The 18,557-nt window shown below is 53.7% G+C and overlaps 1 protein-coding gene and 1 non-coding gene across 2 annotated transcripts; both read left to right on the top strand.

Annotated features, from left to right (window-relative positions):
* Positions 1–847: 847 nt before the first annotated feature.
* Positions 848–929, top strand: TRNAI-GAU (transfer RNA isoleucine (anticodon GAU)). Its single transcript has one exon. It is a non-coding gene; the product is annotated as a tRNA-Ile (tRNA).
* A 13,481-nt stretch (positions 930–14,410) lies between these two features.
* On the top strand, positions 14,411–14,740 carry LOC147525753 (beta-keratin-related protein). Its single transcript, XM_086631044.1, has one exon. It carries the CDS (start codon positions 14,411–14,413, stop codon positions 14,738–14,740), a length of 330 nt encoding a protein of 109 aa, XP_086487170.1.
* Positions 14,741–18,557: the final 3,817 nt, after the last annotated feature.

Genomic DNA, 18,557 nt, shown 5'->3' with positions numbered 1-18,557 from the left:
CAATTCTCAGACCACCTACCCTAAATACACCCCAGACCCAAAAGAAAGTGGCGGAGGAGGAAAACTGAGCTTGTGAAGTAATTTACATGTAAAGCGAGAGAAAATTAACCAATTGTTTATGTAAATATGTTATGAATTATGCATGATTGTAGTGTATAACTAATTTTCTATCCAGAAACCGGGTGCGCACGCTAGGAGGAGAAATCCCCCGTGCACCCAGCGCTGCAATAAAGAATATCTGCTTTCTAAAACTCCAAAATGAGCCTTGGAAAGTTCAGTTTCCTTTTCAGGCATCAAGAGCTCTTGCGGAAGGAGCCCCGTTACTCATCAGCACCTCGAAAGCCACAAAGCAAAGTCTAATGCTGCACTGATTACAGCAGGGACTCAAGAGACTTCTGGATTAATGAGAGCCAATGATGGCCCTGAATACTTCATGAGGAAAGTTTTTGTTAAAAATAAGTCACTCTCCCGTGTGCCTTCCAAGAAAGGAGTGTGGGGTTCTGCTCTTCAGTCATTTTCAGATGTGAACGCAGAGAGCTATGTGCCAAAGGTCCCCAGAGGTCAGCTGTCGGCAGAGCAGACCAGTTGCAAAAGGCAAAAGCTGGAGGCTGGCTCCTCTCCCATGTCAAAGAGTTTTATACATTTTATAAAATGGTGTAGATGTTAGAAGCATCAGCAGTAGCTAGAGATGAAGCTGGAGGTGGAGCTAGAGCTGGAATAGGAGCTGGAGAAGCAGCAGGAGCTGGAAGATCAGGATCAGTGGCAGCGGCAGCAGCAGCAGCAGGAGCAGCAGAAGCGGCAGCAGGAGCATTGGCTGCAGTGGCAGGAGCAGCAGGAACAGTATGCTGACGAGGTGGCCGAGTGGTGAAGGCGATGGACCGATAATCCATTGTGCTCTGCACGCAGGGGTTCGAATGCCATGCTCGTCGCTCAGCCATCAATAATGGCCAGAGTGCGTGAGTGTGAGCAGCTCAATGTGTGCCCCCAAGTAAGCCTTCGTTTTGAGATAAGAGTGTCCTGAAAAGAACTTGCAAGGTTTTGAAGTTTACTCAGGACACACCTCAAACCTATGCTGTCTGCACATAGGCAAGAGGTACAAGAAGGGCCAGAAGGAAGATCCAGGGAACTCATAAGCACGGTCAGCCAGACCTCAATCCCTCAATCCAAGCATAGGTAGCACAGGAAGGTGGCTGGGAGTAGTAAGCATGGACTCACGAAGCAGAAGTCATGCTTGACCAAGCTGATAGCCTTCTACAGTGAGGCGACTAGCTTGGTGGAGAGGGGAAAAGCAGTGCATGTTGTTTACCTTGCCTCCAGTAAGGCTCAACCAGCCACGGGGACGAAAAAACTGCCCTGAGGAGCGCAGCGACCCGGAGCGGGCAAACAGGGCCGTGTCGCGGCAGAGTGAGGGGCGCGGCAGTTTGCGCGGCAGTTCGAGCAGGCAGAGCGTCGAGCCCGGTCGGAAGTCCCTGACTAACATGGTGGTCACTAGGCATAAAGCGAAGGCTGCCCCCAGCCCGGTGCCAGCCATGACCGACGCAGCCTCCCAGACGGACCCCCGCTGGGTGCACGCTGCTTGTCCCCCAAGTGTATTGGCTTAGGTCGCCACCGGGGAAGTCACTTGTGGGAGCTGTGCCAGGGTGGAGGAACTCCTCCACCTGGTGACAGAGCTCAGAGAGGAGGTAAACAGGTTGAGGGCCATCAGGGAGTGCGAGAGGGAGATTGACCAATGGGCCAGTACCCTGTGCTCCCTCCCGCAGACCCAACAGGCTACCACAGCTTCTCAGACTGAGGAGCCCCCACCCTCTCCTCGCCTGGCCAGGAAGAGGAATCCAGGTGGGAATGAGCAATGGCAGCAGGTCCCTGCCCGGCACGGCAAGCCTGCCCCCTCTGCTCCCACAACTACCTCCCAGGTTCCGTTGCACAACAGATATGAAGCTCTGCAAGTGGAACCGACCCCCAGGGAGGATGACGATACACACATGCTAGTATCCTTCCCAAGGACCGCACATACCATTAAGACATCCTCAGTTAAGAAGAAAAGGCGGGTGATTGTTTTAGGCGACTCCCTTTTGAGGGGCGTGGAGGGCCAGATTTGTAGACCTGACCCTTTACATAGGGAGGTCTGCTCCCTTCCTGGGGCAACAATCAGGGATGTGATAAAAAAAACTCCCGTCTATAGTCAGGCCCACGGATTACTATCCTCTTCTTATTTTCCAAGTTGGTATTGATGACTTCAGGAAAACAAACATCCGGACTATTAAGAAGGATCTCAGGGTTTTGGGAAGAATGTTGAAGGGATCAGGGGCCCAAGTAATATTCTCTTCTATCATACCGACTTCGGGACATGACACGGGATGGAAAACAAAGATTGAGGATTTAAATAATTGGCTACATAAGTGGTGTGAGGAACACAACCTAGGCTTCTTTAACCACGGGCTGACCTTAATGCCAGACCTTCTATCCAGGGATGGGGTGGGTTTGTCTCCATGGGGGAAAAGGCTTCTTGCTACAGAACTAGCTGGGATCGTCAATAGGGCTTTAAACTAGATGTGAAGGGGGTGGGGGGTATTGTCAGACTTGGAGGATTAACAGCCAAGGACGGCCCTGCAGTGTCTAACAAGAGGTGTGTAGGCAGGTACCTTCGGCCTGCCGCCTCCGTGAAAGTAGGGGGTGATATGTGTAGTCAGGAGCAACACACAAGTTGCCTAGAGGTAAAAGAAAATCCCCAAAATAACGGCTCAGGAAATAAAGCTTCCCCCACTAGGGGTGCAGTGGGGTCGAGAGCCCAACTTACGTGCTTCTATACGAACGCACGCAGTATGGGCAATCATAGAATTATAGAATCATAGAATCGTTAGGACTGGAAGGGACCTTCAAAGGTCATCTAGTCCAACCCCCCTTCAAGGAACAGGGATATCTCCAACTAGATCAGGTTGCTCAGGGCCTCGTCCAACCTGGCCTTGAACGTCTCCAGGGATGGAGCATCCACCACCTCTCTGGGCAACCTGTTCCAGTGTTCTACAACTCTCATGGTAAAAAATTTTTTCCTAATATCCAACCTGAATCTACCTCCCTCTATTTTAAAACCATTACCCCTTGTCCTATCACAACTGGCCCTCCTGAATAGCCTCTCCCCATCTTTCCTGTAGGCCCCCTTGAGGTACTGGAAGACCGCTATAAGGTCACCCCGGAGCCTCCTCTTCTCCAGGCTGAACAGCCCCAACTCTTTCAGCCTATCCTCATAGGAAAGGTGCTCCAGTCCTCTTATCGTCTTCGTGGCCCTCCTCTGGACCCTCTCCAACTGGTCCATGTCCTTCTTATGTTGGGGACTCCAGAACTGGACGCAGTACTCCAATAAACAAGAGGAACTGGAAGCCCTTGTTATCCGGGGAAACTATGACATAGTTGCTGCCACTGAAACATGGTGGGATGACTCGTATGATTGGAGCACTACCATGGATGGCTACAAGCTCTTCAGGAGGGATAGGAGAGGTAGGGTGAAAATAAAAGGGGAGCCTATGAAGGCAGATATTGTAGTGGGAATCTGCTACAGGCCACCCTATCAGGACGGGGAGGCTGATGAACTATTCTTTAAACAACTGGGGGAAGTCTCGCGCTCACTAGCCCTTGTCCTTGTGGGTGACTTTAACCTACCTGATGTCTGTTGGAAGTATAACACGGCAGTCAGGAAACAGTCTAGGCAACTCCTGCAGAGTGTGGAGGACAACTTCCTATCACAACTGGTCAGTGAACCGACTAGAGAAGGTGCTCCCCTAGACCTGCTGTTTGTGAACAGAGAAGGTCTCGTGGGAGATGTGAAGGTTGGAGGACGCCTGGGGCATAGTGACCACGAGATAACAGAATTCTCAATTCTAGGGGAAGTTAGGAGGGGGAGCACTAAAACGGCCAAGCTGGACTTTGGGAGAGCTGACTTTGGGCTGTTTAGAAGTCTGGTTAACAAAGTCCAATGGGAGACAGCTCTCAAGGGTAAGGGGGCGCAGGAGGGATGGTTACTACTCAAAAAGGAAATTCTGGAGGCACAGGAGCGAGCTGTCCCTGTGTGCCGGAAATCGAGCCGCTGGGGTAGAAAACCAGCTTGGATGACAAAGGAGATTTGGGAACATCTCAAAAGAAAAAGGGAAGTCTATAAGTCTTGGAAGAATGGGCAGGCGTCCAGGAATCAATACAGGGAGGAAGTTAGGGCATGTAGGGAGATAATCAGGGGGGAAAAAGCCCAACTGGAACTTAGACTAGCCTGCTCCATAAAGGACAACAAAAAGTCCTTCTATAAATACATTAATAACAAAAGGAGGGCTAAAGATCACCTCCAGCCCCTACTGGACACAGGGGGTACGTTAGTCACTAGGGATGAGGACAAGGCTGAGGTCCTTAATGCCTTCTTTGCCTCAGTCTTTAATAACAAGGTCAGTAGTTCCCAGGTGAGCTGGCCTATGGTGTCTGAGAGCAGGGAGGGAGAGCAGATCGAAGCTCCTATGTTCCAAGAGGAACGGGTCAAGGATGTGCTCCTTCGGCTGGATGCCCACAAGTCTATGGGGCCTGATGGTATCCACCCGAGAGTCCTGAGAGAGCTGGCGGATGTCATTGCCAAACCCCTGTCCATTATCTTTGGGCAGTCTTGGCTCACTGGGGAAGTTCCGCTGGACTGGAGGCTGGCGGGTGTTACCCCCATTTACAAAAAAGGGCGGAAGGAGGATCCGGGGAGCTACAGGCCTGTAAGTCTGACCTCGGTGATGGGCAAAGTCATGGAACAGGTTATCCTGAGTGCTATTAATGAACACATACAGGTTAACCGAGTGATCATGCCCAGTCAACATGGGTTTATGAAAGGCAGGTCTTGCCAATCAAACCTGATCACCTTCTACGACAGCGTGACCCGCCTGGTTGAGGAGGGAAGGGCTGTGGATGGAGTTTTCCTTGACCTCAGTAAAGCCTTTGATACAGTTTCTCATAATGTTCTGGTTGAGAAACTGATAACTGCTGGCCTGGATAGGCACACCCTCCTTTGGGTTAAAAACTGGCTGGATGGCCGGGCCCAAAGAGTGGTGGTAAATGGGGCTAAATCCGGCTGGAGGCCGGTCACCAGTGGGGTTCCCCAGGGCTCAGTGCTGGGTCCAGTTCTGTTTAACATCTTTATCAATGACCTGGATGAGGGGATTGAATGTACCCTCAGTAAATTTGCGGACGACACCAAGCTGGGAGGCTGTGTCGATCTGCTCGAGGGTAGGGAGGCCCTTCAGAGGGATTTGAACAGACTGGATCGTTGGGCTGAGGCCAATGGCATGAGCTTTAATAAGGCCAAGTGCGGAGTCCTTCACTTGGGGTATAAAAACCCCAAGCATCGCTATAGGCTCGGGGAAGAGTGGCTGGAGAGCTGCCTGGCGGAGAAGGACCTGGGGGTGTTGGTTGACTACCGGCTTGATATGAGCCAGTAGTGTGCCCAGGTGGCCAAAAAGGCCAATGGGATACTGGCGTGTATCAAGAACAGTGTGACCAGCAGGAACAGGGAAGTGATCCTGCCCCTGTACTCGGCACTGGTGAGGCCGCCCCTGGAATATTGTGTCCAGTTTTGGGCCCCTCGCTTTAAGAGAGATATTGAGCTCCTGGAGCGAGTCCAAAGAAGTCCCTTGAGAAGGGATGGTGGGGAGGTGGGGGAAGGGCTCTTTACATTAGTGATGGGTGACAGAACAAGAGGAAATGGGTATAAGCTTAGTCAGGGGAGGTTCAGGTTGGATGTTAGGAAGTATTTCTTCTCTGAAAGGGTTGTCAGCCACTGGAATAGGCTGCCCAGGGAGGTGGTCGAGTCCCCATCCCCGGATGTGTTTAAGAATAGGGTGGATGATCTGGTTTAATGGGGATTAGGGACGGTTGGACTCCATGATCTCTAAGGTCTTTTCCAACCTAGAAATCTATGAAATCTGTGAAAACAAAATACGCGTAAACGACTTGCTGTCACAGAACAATTCCAGGAAGGTATTTCTTCACTTGTTCACAGTATCTGAGAATCCTTTGGTTTGGAAGAGACCTTCCGAGATTCTATAGCCCAGGACAAGCGCTCCAGCAGGGCCGTCTTTAGCTGGTTGCTTTGGACATAGTACAGTTGGGTTTGGAGGATCTCCAAGGATGGAGACTCCACAACCACTCTGAGCAACCTGGTCCACTGTTTGACCCCCCCTCACGGTAAGAAAGTGGTTTCTTGCCTTGAGGTGGAATTTCACATGTTTTAAGTTGTGCCCACAGCCTCTTGCGCTGCCAGCTGGTAGTACAGAGAGGAGTCGGGTTGCCTCTTCATTCCCTTCCACCAGATACGGGAAGAATCCCAGCTCTCACAGCCTCCCCTCATATTTCAGATACTCCAAGCCTTTAACCAGTTTTGTGACAAAGCAGGGATCCGCAAGGAGGAGCCATGTGGAGGCAGGAATAGCAGGCAGGCAGCCATGCCACCAAGGAACGTGCTGTCCCGGGTGATCAGGAGCGACTTGGCAGGGATCAGAGGGGCAGAGACGATACAGCGTAGTTATGAAAGCCACAGAGGTGGCTGGAGCCTCTTCCTGCCCACACGACCTCTCCTCTCTCCCTGGACATCTGCCTCTTGCTCTCCCAATCCCTGGAAGTTTCCTTAGGATAACTCTTCACCACGACCATGGGCCTCTTGCTCTCCCCACCCTGCTCTCCTCTGGATGCACTCCCCAGTAGTTCTGCGCTCCCAAGGATGCCTTTTTGCTCGTGGCGCTCAGCACCTGTGAGCAGCGTGCCTGGACACACGAGCAGGCAAACAAGATGTGAGAAGAAGAGACTGGGGTTTGGTGAAAGGGCTCAGAGCTCAGAATGCTGCTGACCCCATCCCCCTTCCCACCCCGCTGCCAGCCTTGCGTATCCCTAAGGCCTGCAAGCCAGGTAGAGGGGACCACTGCACAGCCTCAGAGTGGAGAACAAGAGTAGATTTCATCAACAGATGAGTGTGGTGGTTTGGACAATGCCAAAGGTTCTCTTTCTGTTTGGTGGCTGCTGAATCCAGGAGCCCAGCAGAACACAGGTTGCCAGAGCTCCATGCCGCCAGGTCCAGCCCGCAGCAAGGCTAAACATGCCGGCCAGGAGGCATACGCTCACACATCCATGCCTGTGAGACCCTAATGAAGTTCAACAAGGCCAAGTGCAAGGTCCTGCACGTAGATTGGGGCAATCTCAAGCACAAGTACAGGCTGGGCGGAGAATGCATTGAGAGCAGCCCTGAGGAAAAGGACTTGGGAGTGCTGGTTAATGGGAAGCTCAACAGGAGCCGGCAACGTGTGATGGCAGCCCAGAAAGCCACCTGTATCCTGGGCTGCATCAAAACAAGTGTGGCCATCAGGTCGAGGGAGGGGAGTCTGCCCCGCTGCTCTGCTCTCGTGAGACCCCATCTAGAGTACTGCGTTCAGCTCTGGAGTCTCCAACACAAGAAGGACATGGAGCTGCTGGAACGAGTCCATAGAAGAGAAGGCTCCAGCGTGATCTTATAGCAGCCTTCCAGTACCTGAAGGGGGCCTACAGGAAAGCTGGAAAGGGGCTTTTCACAAGGGTATGTGGTGATAAGACAAGGGGCAATGGCTTTAAACTGAAAGAGGGTAGATTTCGATTAGATATAAGGAAGAAATTTTTTATATTGAAGGAGGAGAGGCACTGGAACAGGTTGCCCAGAGAAGTTGCGGCTGTCCCATCCCTGGAAGTGTTCTAAGCCAAGCTGGATGAGGCTTTGAGCAACGTGGTGTAGTGGGGGGTGTTCCTGCCCATGGCAGAGGGGTTGGAACTACGTGATTTTTGAGATCCCTTGCAACCTGAACCGTGCTATGATTCGATGATTCAATGATACAACACATATACACTTGACCAACCACCCCAATCAACCCACACAGGAACACACAGCACTCAACAAATTATGATATTTAGAGGTCCCTACCAATCAAGGCAATTCTACGGTTCTGTGAATATTCGAGCTACTGTCAGACTTTGCTTTGTGGCTTTCGAGGGGCCGATGAGTAACGGGACTCCTTCCGCAAGAGCTCTCACCCCAGACTGGCCTTGTCTCCATTGCTATGGGTAGTCAGGGGTGAAAGACGAGGTGCTCTCAAACCCACGAACTACGGAGAAACCCGTAGTTTTACCAAGGGAGGAACTCTTTTGGATGCTCAGCTGGTCGGGCATGGAGAAGAGGGGAGAATGAAATGCGACTCTCTTGCAAAGCTGATGCCCAGAGTCTTTATTGAGAAAATCAATGGAAAATGGAAAAGAGGAGAGCTTGAGCAATGCATTTTGGAGGCTGAGTGACGCTCAGAGAAGCACGGCCATCTGAAGGAAATCCTCCACGCCAGCGATGCTGCTTTTCCAGTTCCCCTGAAAGGCTCTGTCAATCAGGTGCCACCTAGGCCCATTGCTACAGAAGCAAGGAGGAGGTATTTCCTGGGGAGCATAAGGCAGAGCAAGAGGGGAAAAGAGAGAAGGTTCGTTGGAAAGAGGCGGAAGGCCAGCACAGGCCCCTTCCTAGAGGCGGAACGGTGGGAGCTCGGCTCCTCTGCAGACCATGGCCGCGCTCCCAGGCCCGGCTCCAGGGCTTTCCTCTAGGCTGCTGGCGCTCGACTAGGGGCAGACAATCCACGGGCTTCAGCATAAGAGATTGCCCCGTCCCAGAGGCCCGCAGAGCCCACGGCCCAGTCCGGACCACCCAAAGCCCCCCAGCCCCAGGGAGCCCCCAGAAGCAATGGGCACACTGCCAGCGCTGAGAGAGCTCCCCACGGCAGCCGACGCGGTGGATCCCACGGCTGTGCTCTGAGGGAAGGAGCTGAGGATTGGGCCCGGCAGCGTCACCAGGACCGGCGAGGGCTGGATCGCAACGCTGGAGTCAGCGCACCGGATGACGCACGGCTCGTTGCAGCTGTTGGCAAGCGGGGTTGGGCCACAGGTGGCTGGCAGGCACGGGCTATAACACGACATGTCTCGCAGAGGGAGGCAACCCTGCAAGATTGGGAGAGAGCAGAGGGCATTAGCTGCCGGGCCCTTTCAGAGCCCCAGCTTGGCTCCTCTGAGAACGGGCAGTGCCTGGGTAGAGCCACATCTCCCTGGAAAGTTCCTTCCTTTGCCAAGAGTGACCAAGAGGTCAAGAGGCAGGTCACTGCTCGATGGTTGGGAGAGAAAGCACCTGGTGACCACATAGATGGTACCTGTCATCCAGCCTCAGACTTCAGTAGAGCCACTGCTATAAAAGAGCCCAACGGACTCTCTCTCGGAAGGGAACAAAGCCTTCCCTCTCCCCTCACCAACTCACTTCCCAGAACGGGGAGCACCGTGTGTTTTCAACCCTGGACCATGTATCAAAAAACTACGCACAGAAGAGAAGCAGGTCCCATGACAGTAATCCTACCAGCAGGAGAAGAAGGAGTGCGTTCAGACTTACCAAGTTCACTGTGGAGCGCAAGGAAAGAGATAGATGTTAATGGAAGGGCCTGGAGTGGCACAGGCTTTTTATATGGTGAGCCAGCTCCTCAGGACATGTGGCACATGCCTTCTTTGTGAAGCATGTTAACAAACAGTAATTTGAGGCTTGCAAAGCACAGCCAAGAGATGAAGAACTTGTCTCTTTCATCTGAAAGGTCTGGCTTGCGTTTCCCTATTGGGTGAGAGCACAGTGACGCATTAGATGCTGCCTCCTCAAAGCAATGGTCGTTTGAGGTCCCACGCCAGTTCCCAGGAAAGGGTTGCAGGAGCTCCAGGCCCTTTGTGTGAGCTGTGCACGTCCTTGCTGGGGAATGTGACTATCACTCTCTGTCAGTCTTTAGCTGTGCAGCGCTCCTGATGAAGGCTACTCACGTGGGTCTGATGTTGAAGGGTTGAGGCTGACCCTGAGAAACACAAGGCCCCACAGGGCTATGGAAGGGCTCAGCAATCAGCCAGCCCTGGCTGGATGCCTGTCCGGCTGAGGGACAAGGAAAGGCGGGGACTCAGATCCCCAGCAGTGGTTGGAAGGTGAAGGCCAAAGAAGGACCCTCTGTGAGACGGAGAGAAGTGCCACTACGTGAAGGGATGGGGCACTGCGACCAGACCTGGAGGTTGCCAGGTGGCTCTGTGGTGGCCTGAAAACAAAGCAAAAAAGGGGAAGGGGGTGGGAGGGGAAGGTCTTGCTCTATGGAAATCTGTCAAGTGTCATTCTCAAAATTGTCATTTTCAGAATGCACCCACGGGTGCAAGGTCAAAGTGGCTGAGGAGTAACCTCATAGGTGCTTTTCACTTTCAGTTGCCTTGCCAGCCCTGGCAAGGACATGTCCTCTTGTGGCTGCAGTTCAAAGCATAAGGCATCTTGCGGAGCAAGGATGGGCCTGTGCTGTCCGCTTCCTGCCCTCAGGTGTTACCACACGCCTGCTGAGGCAGGAGGATGCATGTGCCCTCTGCCGCTGCCTCAGCTTTGCTCAGGCTCAGCAAATGCCAGGCTCCTCATGCGGTAGAGGAATGTCTCCCCACCCTTCCTGCATCCAGTAGTGGGGCAGGGTGGCAGGCCGAGGAGCAGAGCAGCCCAGCAATGGCACTCACTGCCTGCTGTAGCAGAGCCGTGACGGGCCGTGTCCTGCTCCTGTCTGGTGGCAAAGGCGGCTACGTGAGGCGCAGAGCTTCTGTCCAGGCGTCTGCTCCTCTTTGCGTGACCTCTCAATTGCCAGAAGGGAGAGCGGAGAGAGAAGAGCAGCAGGGCTGTACTCAACTTCTCTCCTTACCCACCGCAACCTTTGGCGTTTGCTGGCGCACACCAGTAGTTTGAGCGCTCGTCCATTAGTGCATCAGCTGTGAACAGAGCAGCCCATAGGGCAGGTGGTCCCATTTGGGGAGTTTCCCTTGGGGCTGGTTCCTGCTGGCAGCTTCCCCAGCGGAGATTGCTGTGGGCAACGCGTGCCTCTTCTGCGGGCCTGAGCCACGTCTCAAAGGGTCACATCTCGGGGCTTTGGGGTCTGGAAGAGATAGGCAGCCACCTCCCTGCCCTTCAGTTGAAGACACGCGGGGGGTCGAGTGCCTCGCAAGTTCCTCACGGAGCCTCAGAGCCTTTCCAGAGGAGCACCCCTGGCCACTTTGTCAGTGCACTTCCAGTTCCACTTGCAAAAGAGGCACGAGTGGGTGCCTCCCACCTTGGTGCCACACTGAATCCTGGGACCTGTTTCTGACTGTGCTTAGTCATCACATTTCTGCTGTGAGCTGTGGCACTGGGTTGATCGTCCCAGCAGGATGGCACAACAACCCCACAGCATGGCCTTGCTGGAAACAAAGGCAAGAAGACAAGAAGTGAGACAGAGCCATCGATCCTTCGCAGCAGAAGACAACATCTCCCTTCCAAGACCCTACGTCTAAACAGCACGATTGCCAGGGTGAGAGCATGGCCCATCTTCCCAAGCAGCACGGGCAGTCAGAAGGCTTTCCAGGCAGCTCTCAGGGCTGGTTGCACGCGCCTGACCTTCCAGCTCCCCGCAGACCTTTCCAGACCCACCCAGTTTCCTCTGTGTCTCACAACGTAGCAGGGAGCGCCATCTGGTGCCGCTCAGTGGCTGCAGCATCAGTCCGGTGGGCTGTCACACCGCTCTGTCCAAAAAGCAGGCTCCCCAGGCCCTGGACAAATTGGGGCGGCAACTTTCCTCCATTTGGTCTGTGCGCCAGAAACGTCTGGGAGTGGGAATGTCAGGGCATGTCCGTACTGTCCTCCTTTGGCTGCTGTTTCACCAAGGAGCATGACAGGATTTGAAGGGGTCACCAAGTGGTTGGGCAAGACGCTAACAGCCATGACAACCCTGTACAAAAAGCTGCATTTCTGCAGGAATGAGGACGTGAGGTTGAACTTAGGGTCCTCTGAACATTTGAATCAGTGCATGGATGATTCGCACCGAGGTGGAGCGGAGGTCTCTCATGGTGTCCCAGCACTTTTTGGTGACTCACAGGTGACTGCAAGGTTGTCTGCTGGTGCCACCTTACAATTAAAGGGCCCTGAATGTGCCAATCCGTCCCTGACCCTCTGGGTCAGTGACCCGAACAAGCCACCCGGCAACGTCGCAAAGATGAGTGCTTTTTGGGAAGACTGTGCCAAAGCAAACAGTTCCACTTGGTGACAGCTCACTTTCAGGCATGAGTCAGCAGGCTCCTTCATTGCTCTCCAGGGCCACGTTGAGCCGTTGCGCCTCCTCAGGAGAGTCATGAGTAAAGCCCTGGCAGGCAAGGAAAAGGACTGTGCAGGTCGCAAAGAAAACACTCTGGCCTTTCCTGAGTGACGACTACAGCTGAACTGCTGGGCTCCCTTTGCATGGCGGGATAGTGTGCGCATCACCCAGGCCCGAGGGGAGCAGAGACCTGCCAACGAGTAGCCTGATCTGCTCCAGCAATGGCCTCGGTGTCCTCCTACCTGCACACAAAGGACTTTCTCTCCAGACCACTGGAGGGCCTTGTTTGACCATCACCTTCCAACCACCCTGGGGATCTGAGTCTCCTCCATTCTCTGTCCCTCAGAGGAACAGCCGTCCTGCAGAGTCTTGGCTGGGCTCTGAGCAACTCCGTAGCCCGCAGGCACTGGTGTTGCTCAGGGTCGGCCTCAGCCCATCAAAGAGAGACCCACTGAGTGGCCTTCAGGCCTGCTCCACAGGCAAAGCTCGAAATAAGTGGTGGCCATGTTCCCCAGGAAGGGCAGGACGTGCACAACACCTGCTCATGGCCTGAATCTGCTGCACGGCTTCAACAGTGACTGGAAGGAGACCTCAAACGAGCGTTGGTCTGGGCAAGAAGCATAATTGCTATCAACAAAACCACTTCAGTGCTACCCAGGACAAAAAGGGAAGCAAGCTTTTCAGGCAAAGGAGGCATGTCTTTCATCTACCAGCAGAGCTCTGAGAAGCCAAAATTGCTGTTTCTCAACACGCTTCATGGTTGTGTCATTTTTCAGCTCCCCTGGGGCTCTGAGCTGCAGTATAAATGTGTGTCCAACTCCCAGCTCTTCTATCCTCTCCTCGTGCCCTCCTCTGCTCTGTGAAATTGGTAAGTCTCAGTTCATGTTGCCTCTTGTCTTCTCGGTTGGCAGAACAGTTTTTGTGGAGAGATCTCCATGCGTTTTGCCTCCCTTGTCCTCAGTGAATGGTCTAGGATGCAAAACAGGGCATTGCTTGGTTTCTTTACTGGCCACGGTTCTTTCCGAGGCTCAGGACACACGGCCAGCACTCTCTAACTGACCACCAGGCAATTCCTCTACCATCTGTGGTTCGGCAATGCTCCTTTTGCATTATTGGCATGATGGGGATCTTCCTCAGGACAGCTAGCGCTGCCATAGATGCCTTCTTCCATAGTGGCTGCTCTCTTCAGGAACCCTGTTCCATGTTACTCAGACATGTCTTGTCCTGAGAGGTGGGTGAGAGGAGCCTGACCTGACAAGACCAGGCTCCCCTGAGGGCGAGGGGAGAGCAGGAGACTTGTTTGGCTGAGTGAACAAATTGAGGCTGGTACAAGGGCTGATGATCAGGACGTACACAGCCCGATGACAAGAAGGGGGAGCCTCTTGATCTGCAGTAGAAAATCTTTCCCTGACTAAGGCCGCAGCATGAAGGCTATGCTCTACTCATCAGAAAAACCTGGCATTCATTTCCTCATACTGGGAAGGGGCTTACTGAGCACTCTCTCTGGGGAGCCTTCCCTACCAAGCCTTCAAGGCCGAGCAGAAGGGCTGTTGTGAAATATCCTTGCATCCTGCAGACACACCCTTGGTAACGGAGCAACTGGCAGTAGCAGAGTGCCTCCGTGGAGCAGGCTTGCCAGAGTGTGGCAAGGCTGGCCAAGGTACAGGCTGCAAAGGAGCTTGACTTGAAGAGGAGGAGTTTCCTTGCGCTTGGACGGACCCTCTTGGATCACCCTTCCATTATAAATACCCACCGCAGGCCCACCAAAATGCCCAGAAACCCCCTCTCTGCAGATGCTGGAGGTCCATCAACAGTTGGGCCATGCCACTGCTTGCACCTCTGAGAAGGTTTGCCAAGTGGGACCCTGGATTTCCTGGGGCTGTTACAAGTAACTCTGGCCAGGTGAGGCCAGGTCCCTGTGGGTGAGACATGACAGGCAGGGGAGAGAAGAGGGCTTCAGATACAGCAGGGTGTGACCAGGCAGCGGGGAGGATAAAGTGGCGGAGATGAGGGTGCATTGTGGCGTTCTGCCAAAAGCAGAGCAGGGCACCATGGTGGGTCGTCCTGGTGGACACAGCTTTCTTGACTTGTTCCCCGCCTCAAATCTCTCTCCGTTGAGCTCCCAGGCACTGCCCGTTCTCAGAGGAGCCAAGCTGGGGCTCTGAAAGGGCCCGGCAGCTAATGCCCTCTGCTCTCTCCCGATCTTGCAGGGTCGCCTCCCTCCGCGAGACATGTCGTGTTATAGCCCGTGCCTGCCAGCCACCTGTGGCCCAACCCCGCTTGCCAACAGCTGCAACGAGCCGTGCGTCATCCGGTGCGCTGACTCCAGCGTTGCGATCCAGCCCTCGCCGGTCCTGGTGACGCTGCCGGGCCCAATCCTCAGCTCCTTCCCTCAGAGCACAGCCGTGGGATCCACCGCGTCGGCTGCCGTGGGGAGCTCTCTCAGCGCTGGCAGTGTGCCCATTGCTTCTGGGGGCTCCCTGGGGCTGGGGGGCTTTGGGTGGTCCGGACTGGGCCGTGGGCTCTGCGGGCCTCTGGGACGGGGCAATCTCTTATGCTGAAGCCCGTGGATTGTCTGCCCCTAGTCGAGCGCCAGCAGCCTAGAGGAAAGCCCTGGAGCCGGGCCTGGGAGCGCGGCCATGGTCTGCAGAGGAGCCGAGCTCCCACCGTTCCGCCTCTAGGAAGGGGCCTGTGCTGGCCTTCCGCCTCTTTCCAACGAACCTTCTCTCTTTTCCCCTCTTGCTCTGCCTTATGCTCCCCAGGAAATACCTCCTCCTTGCTTCTGTAGCAATGGGCCTAGGTGGCACCTGATTGACAGAGCCTTTCAAGGGAACTGGAAAAGCAGCATCGCTGGCGTGGAGGATTTCCTTCAGATGGCCGCGCTTCTCTGAGCGTCACTCAGCCTCCAAAATGCATTGCTCAAGCTCTCCTCTTTTCCATTTTCCATTGATTTTCTCAATAAAGACTCTGGGCATCAGCTTTGCAAGAGAGTCGCATTTCATTCTCCCCTCTTCTCCATGCCCGACCAGCTGAGCATCCAAAAGAGTTCCTCCCTTGGTAAAACTACGGGGATTTAGCCCCATTTACCACCACTCTTTGGGCCCGGCCATCCAGCCAGTTTTTAACCCAAAGGAGGGTGTGCCTATCCAGGCCAGCAGTTATCAGTTTCTCAACCAGAACATTATGAGAAACTGTATCAAAGGCTTTACTGAGGTCAAGGAAAACTACATCCACAGCCCTTCCCTTGTCAACCAGGCGGGTCACCCCGTCATAGAAGATGATCAGGTTTGATTGGCAAGACCTGCCTTTCATAAACCCATGTTGACTGGGCCTGATCATAGAATCATAGAATGGTTAGGGCTGGAAGGGACCTTCAAAGGTCATCTAGTCCAGCCCCCCTTCAAGGAACAGGGATATCTCCAACTAGATCAGGTTGCTCAGGGCCTCATCCAACCTGGCCTTGAACGTCTCCAGGGATGGAGCATCCACCACCTCTCTTGGCAACCTGTTCCAGTGTTCTACAACTCTCATGGTAAAAAATTTTTTCCTAATATCCAACCTGAATCTACCTCCCTCTATTTTAAAACCATTACCCCTTGTCCTATCACAACTGGCCCTCCTGAACAGCCTCTCCCCATCTTTCTTGTAGGCCCCCTTGAGGTACTGGAAGACCGCTATAAGGTCGCCCCGGAGCCTCCTCTTCTCCAGGCTGAACAGCCCCAACTCTTTTAGCCTGTCCTCATAGGAAAGGTGCTCCAGACCTCTTATCGTCTTCGTGGCCCTCCTCTGGACCCTCTCCAACTGGTCCAGGTCCTTCTTATGTTGCGGACTCCAGAACTGGACGCAATACTCCAAATGAGGTCTCACAAGGGCAGAGTAGAGGGGGAGAATCACCTCCCTCGACCTGCTGGCCACGCTCCTCTTGATGCAGCCCAGGATGCGGTTGGCCTTCTGGACCGCAAGAGCACATTGCCAGCTCATATTGAGCTTCTCGTCCACCAGTACTCCCAAGTGCTTCTCCTCAGGGCTGCTCTCAATCCATTCTCCGCCCAGTCTGTATTTGTGCCTGGGATTGCCACAACCCAGATGTAGGACCTTGCACTTGGCCTGGTTAAACTTCATGAGGTTCTCACAGGCCCACCTCTCCAGCCTGTCGAGGTCTCTCTGGATGGCATCCCTCCCTTCCAGCATGTCGACGGCACCACACAGCTTGGTGTCATCGGCGAACTTGCTGAGGGTGCGCTCCATGCCACTGTCCACGTCACCGACAAAGATGTTGAACAGGGCCGGGCCCAACACGGACCCCTGAGGGACGTCACTCGTGACCAGTCTCCACTTGGACATCGAGCCGTTGACCACTACTGTCTGAGTGCGGCCATTGAGCCAATTCCTTATCCACCGAGTGGTCCATCCATCAAACCCTTGCCTCTCTAGTTTAGAGAGAAGAATGTCGTGCGGGACAGTGTCAAAAGCTATGCACAAGTCCAGTGCATGATCACTCGGTTAACCTGTATGTGCTCATTAATAGCACTCAGGATAACCTGTTCCATGACTTTGCCCATCACCAAGGTCAGACTGACAGGCCTGTAGCTCCCCGGATCCTCCTTCCGCCCTTTTTTGTAAATGGGGGTAACATCCGCCAGCCTCCAGTCCAGCGGAACTTCCCCAGTGGGCCAAGACTGCCCAAAGATAATGGACAGGGGTTTGGCAATGACATCCGCCAGCTCTCTCAGGACTCTCGGGTGGATACCATCAGGCCCCATAGACTTGTGGGCATCCAGCCGATGAAGCAGATCCTTGACCCGTTCCTCTTGGATCACAGGAGCTTCGATTTGCTCTCCCTCCCTGCTCTCAGACACCATAGGCCAGCTCACCTGGGAACTACTGACCTTATTATTAAAGACTGAGGCAAAGAAGGCATTAAGGACCTCAGCCTTGTCCTCATCCCTAGTGACTAACTGGTACCCCCAGTGTCCAGTAGGGGCTGGAGGTGATCTTTAGCCCTCCTTTTGTTATTAATGTATTTATAGAAGGACTTTTTGTTGTCCTTTAAGGAGCAGGCTAGTCTAAGTTCCAGTTGGGCTTTTGCCCCCCTGATTATCTCCCTACATGCCCTGACTTCCTCTCTGTATTGATTCCTGGATGCCTGCCCATTCTTCCAAGACTTATAGACTTCCCTTTTTCTTTTGAGGTGTTCCCAAATCTCCTTTGTCATCCAAGCTGGTTTTCTACCCCGGCGGCTCGATTTCCAGCACACAGGGACAGCTCGCGCCTGTGCCTCCAGAATTTCCTTTTTGAGTAGTAACCATCCCTCCTGCGCCCCCTTACCCTTGAGAGCTGTCTCCCATTGGACTTTATTAACCAGACTTCTAAACAGATCTCAAAAATCATCTAGTTCCAACCCCTCTGCCATGGGCAGGAACACCCCCCACTACACCACGTTGCTCAAAGCCTCATCCAACTTGGCTTAGAACACTTCCAGGGATGGGGCAGCCACAACTTCTCTGGGCAACCTGTTCCAGTGCCTCACCTCCTTCAATGTAAAAAGTTTTTTCCTTATATCTAATCGAAATCTACCCTCTTTCAGTTTAAAGCCATTGCCCCTTGTCTTATCACCACATACCCTTGTGAAAAGCCCCTTTCCAGTTTTCCTGTAGGCCCCCTTCAGGTACTGGAAGTCTGCTATAAGATCACGCTGGAGCATTGTCTTCTCCAGGCTGAACAGCCCCAACTCTCTCAGCTTGTCTTCATAGCAGAGGTGCTGCAGTCATTTGATTATCTTCATGGCCCTTCTTTGGACTCATTCCAGCAGCTCCGTGTCCTTCATGTGCTGAGGACTGCAGAGCTGAACGCAGTACTCTAGATGGGGTCTCACGAGAGCAGAGCAGGGCGGCAGAATCCCCTCCCTTGACCTGATGGCCACACTTGTTTTGATGCAGCCCAGGATACGGTTGGCTTTCTGGGCTGCTAGCACACGTTGCTGGCTCATGTCGAGCTTCCCATTAACCAGCACTCCCACGGGGACTCGTCCTGGTGATGTCACAGGCGCCAGAGCACCTACCAGCCTGGCGTCCTTGCTCACCGCCTGATGGGCACTCATCCCGTTGATGTCACAGGCGCCAGAGCGCATCCCTGCCTGGCATCCCTGATTACTACCACACAGGAACTCATCCTGGTGATGTCACAGGCGCCTGAGCGTGTCCCAACATGACACCTCAAGTGATGGCACCACTGGAACTTCTCAGCTGGATTCTCAGCTTGTCGGGCTTTCTCCTCCTCAGTGGTGGCAGTCACTGGAGTAGTACCAGAGGTCATTCAGACTGTTTTTCTGGGGTGATGACACCTGGTCAGTTCAGGGTGAGTGGAAGTAATGTGCCA

The sequence above is a fragment of the Tauraco erythrolophus genome, unplaced genomic scaffold (genome assembly GCF_009769465.1).
Source record: "Tauraco erythrolophus isolate bTauEry1 unplaced genomic scaffold, bTauEry1.pri scaffold_75_arrow_ctg1, whole genome shotgun sequence".
Lineage (NCBI taxonomy): Eukaryota > Metazoa > Chordata > Aves > Musophagiformes > Musophagidae > Tauraco > Tauraco erythrolophus.
This window is presented reverse-complemented; position numbering and strand designations above follow the sequence as displayed.

Coding starts and splice junctions, on each gene's coding strand:
- LOC147525753 (XM_086631044.1), top strand. CDS start 14,411: ATGTCGTGTTATAGCCCGTGCCTGCCAGCCACCTGTGGCCCAACCCCG.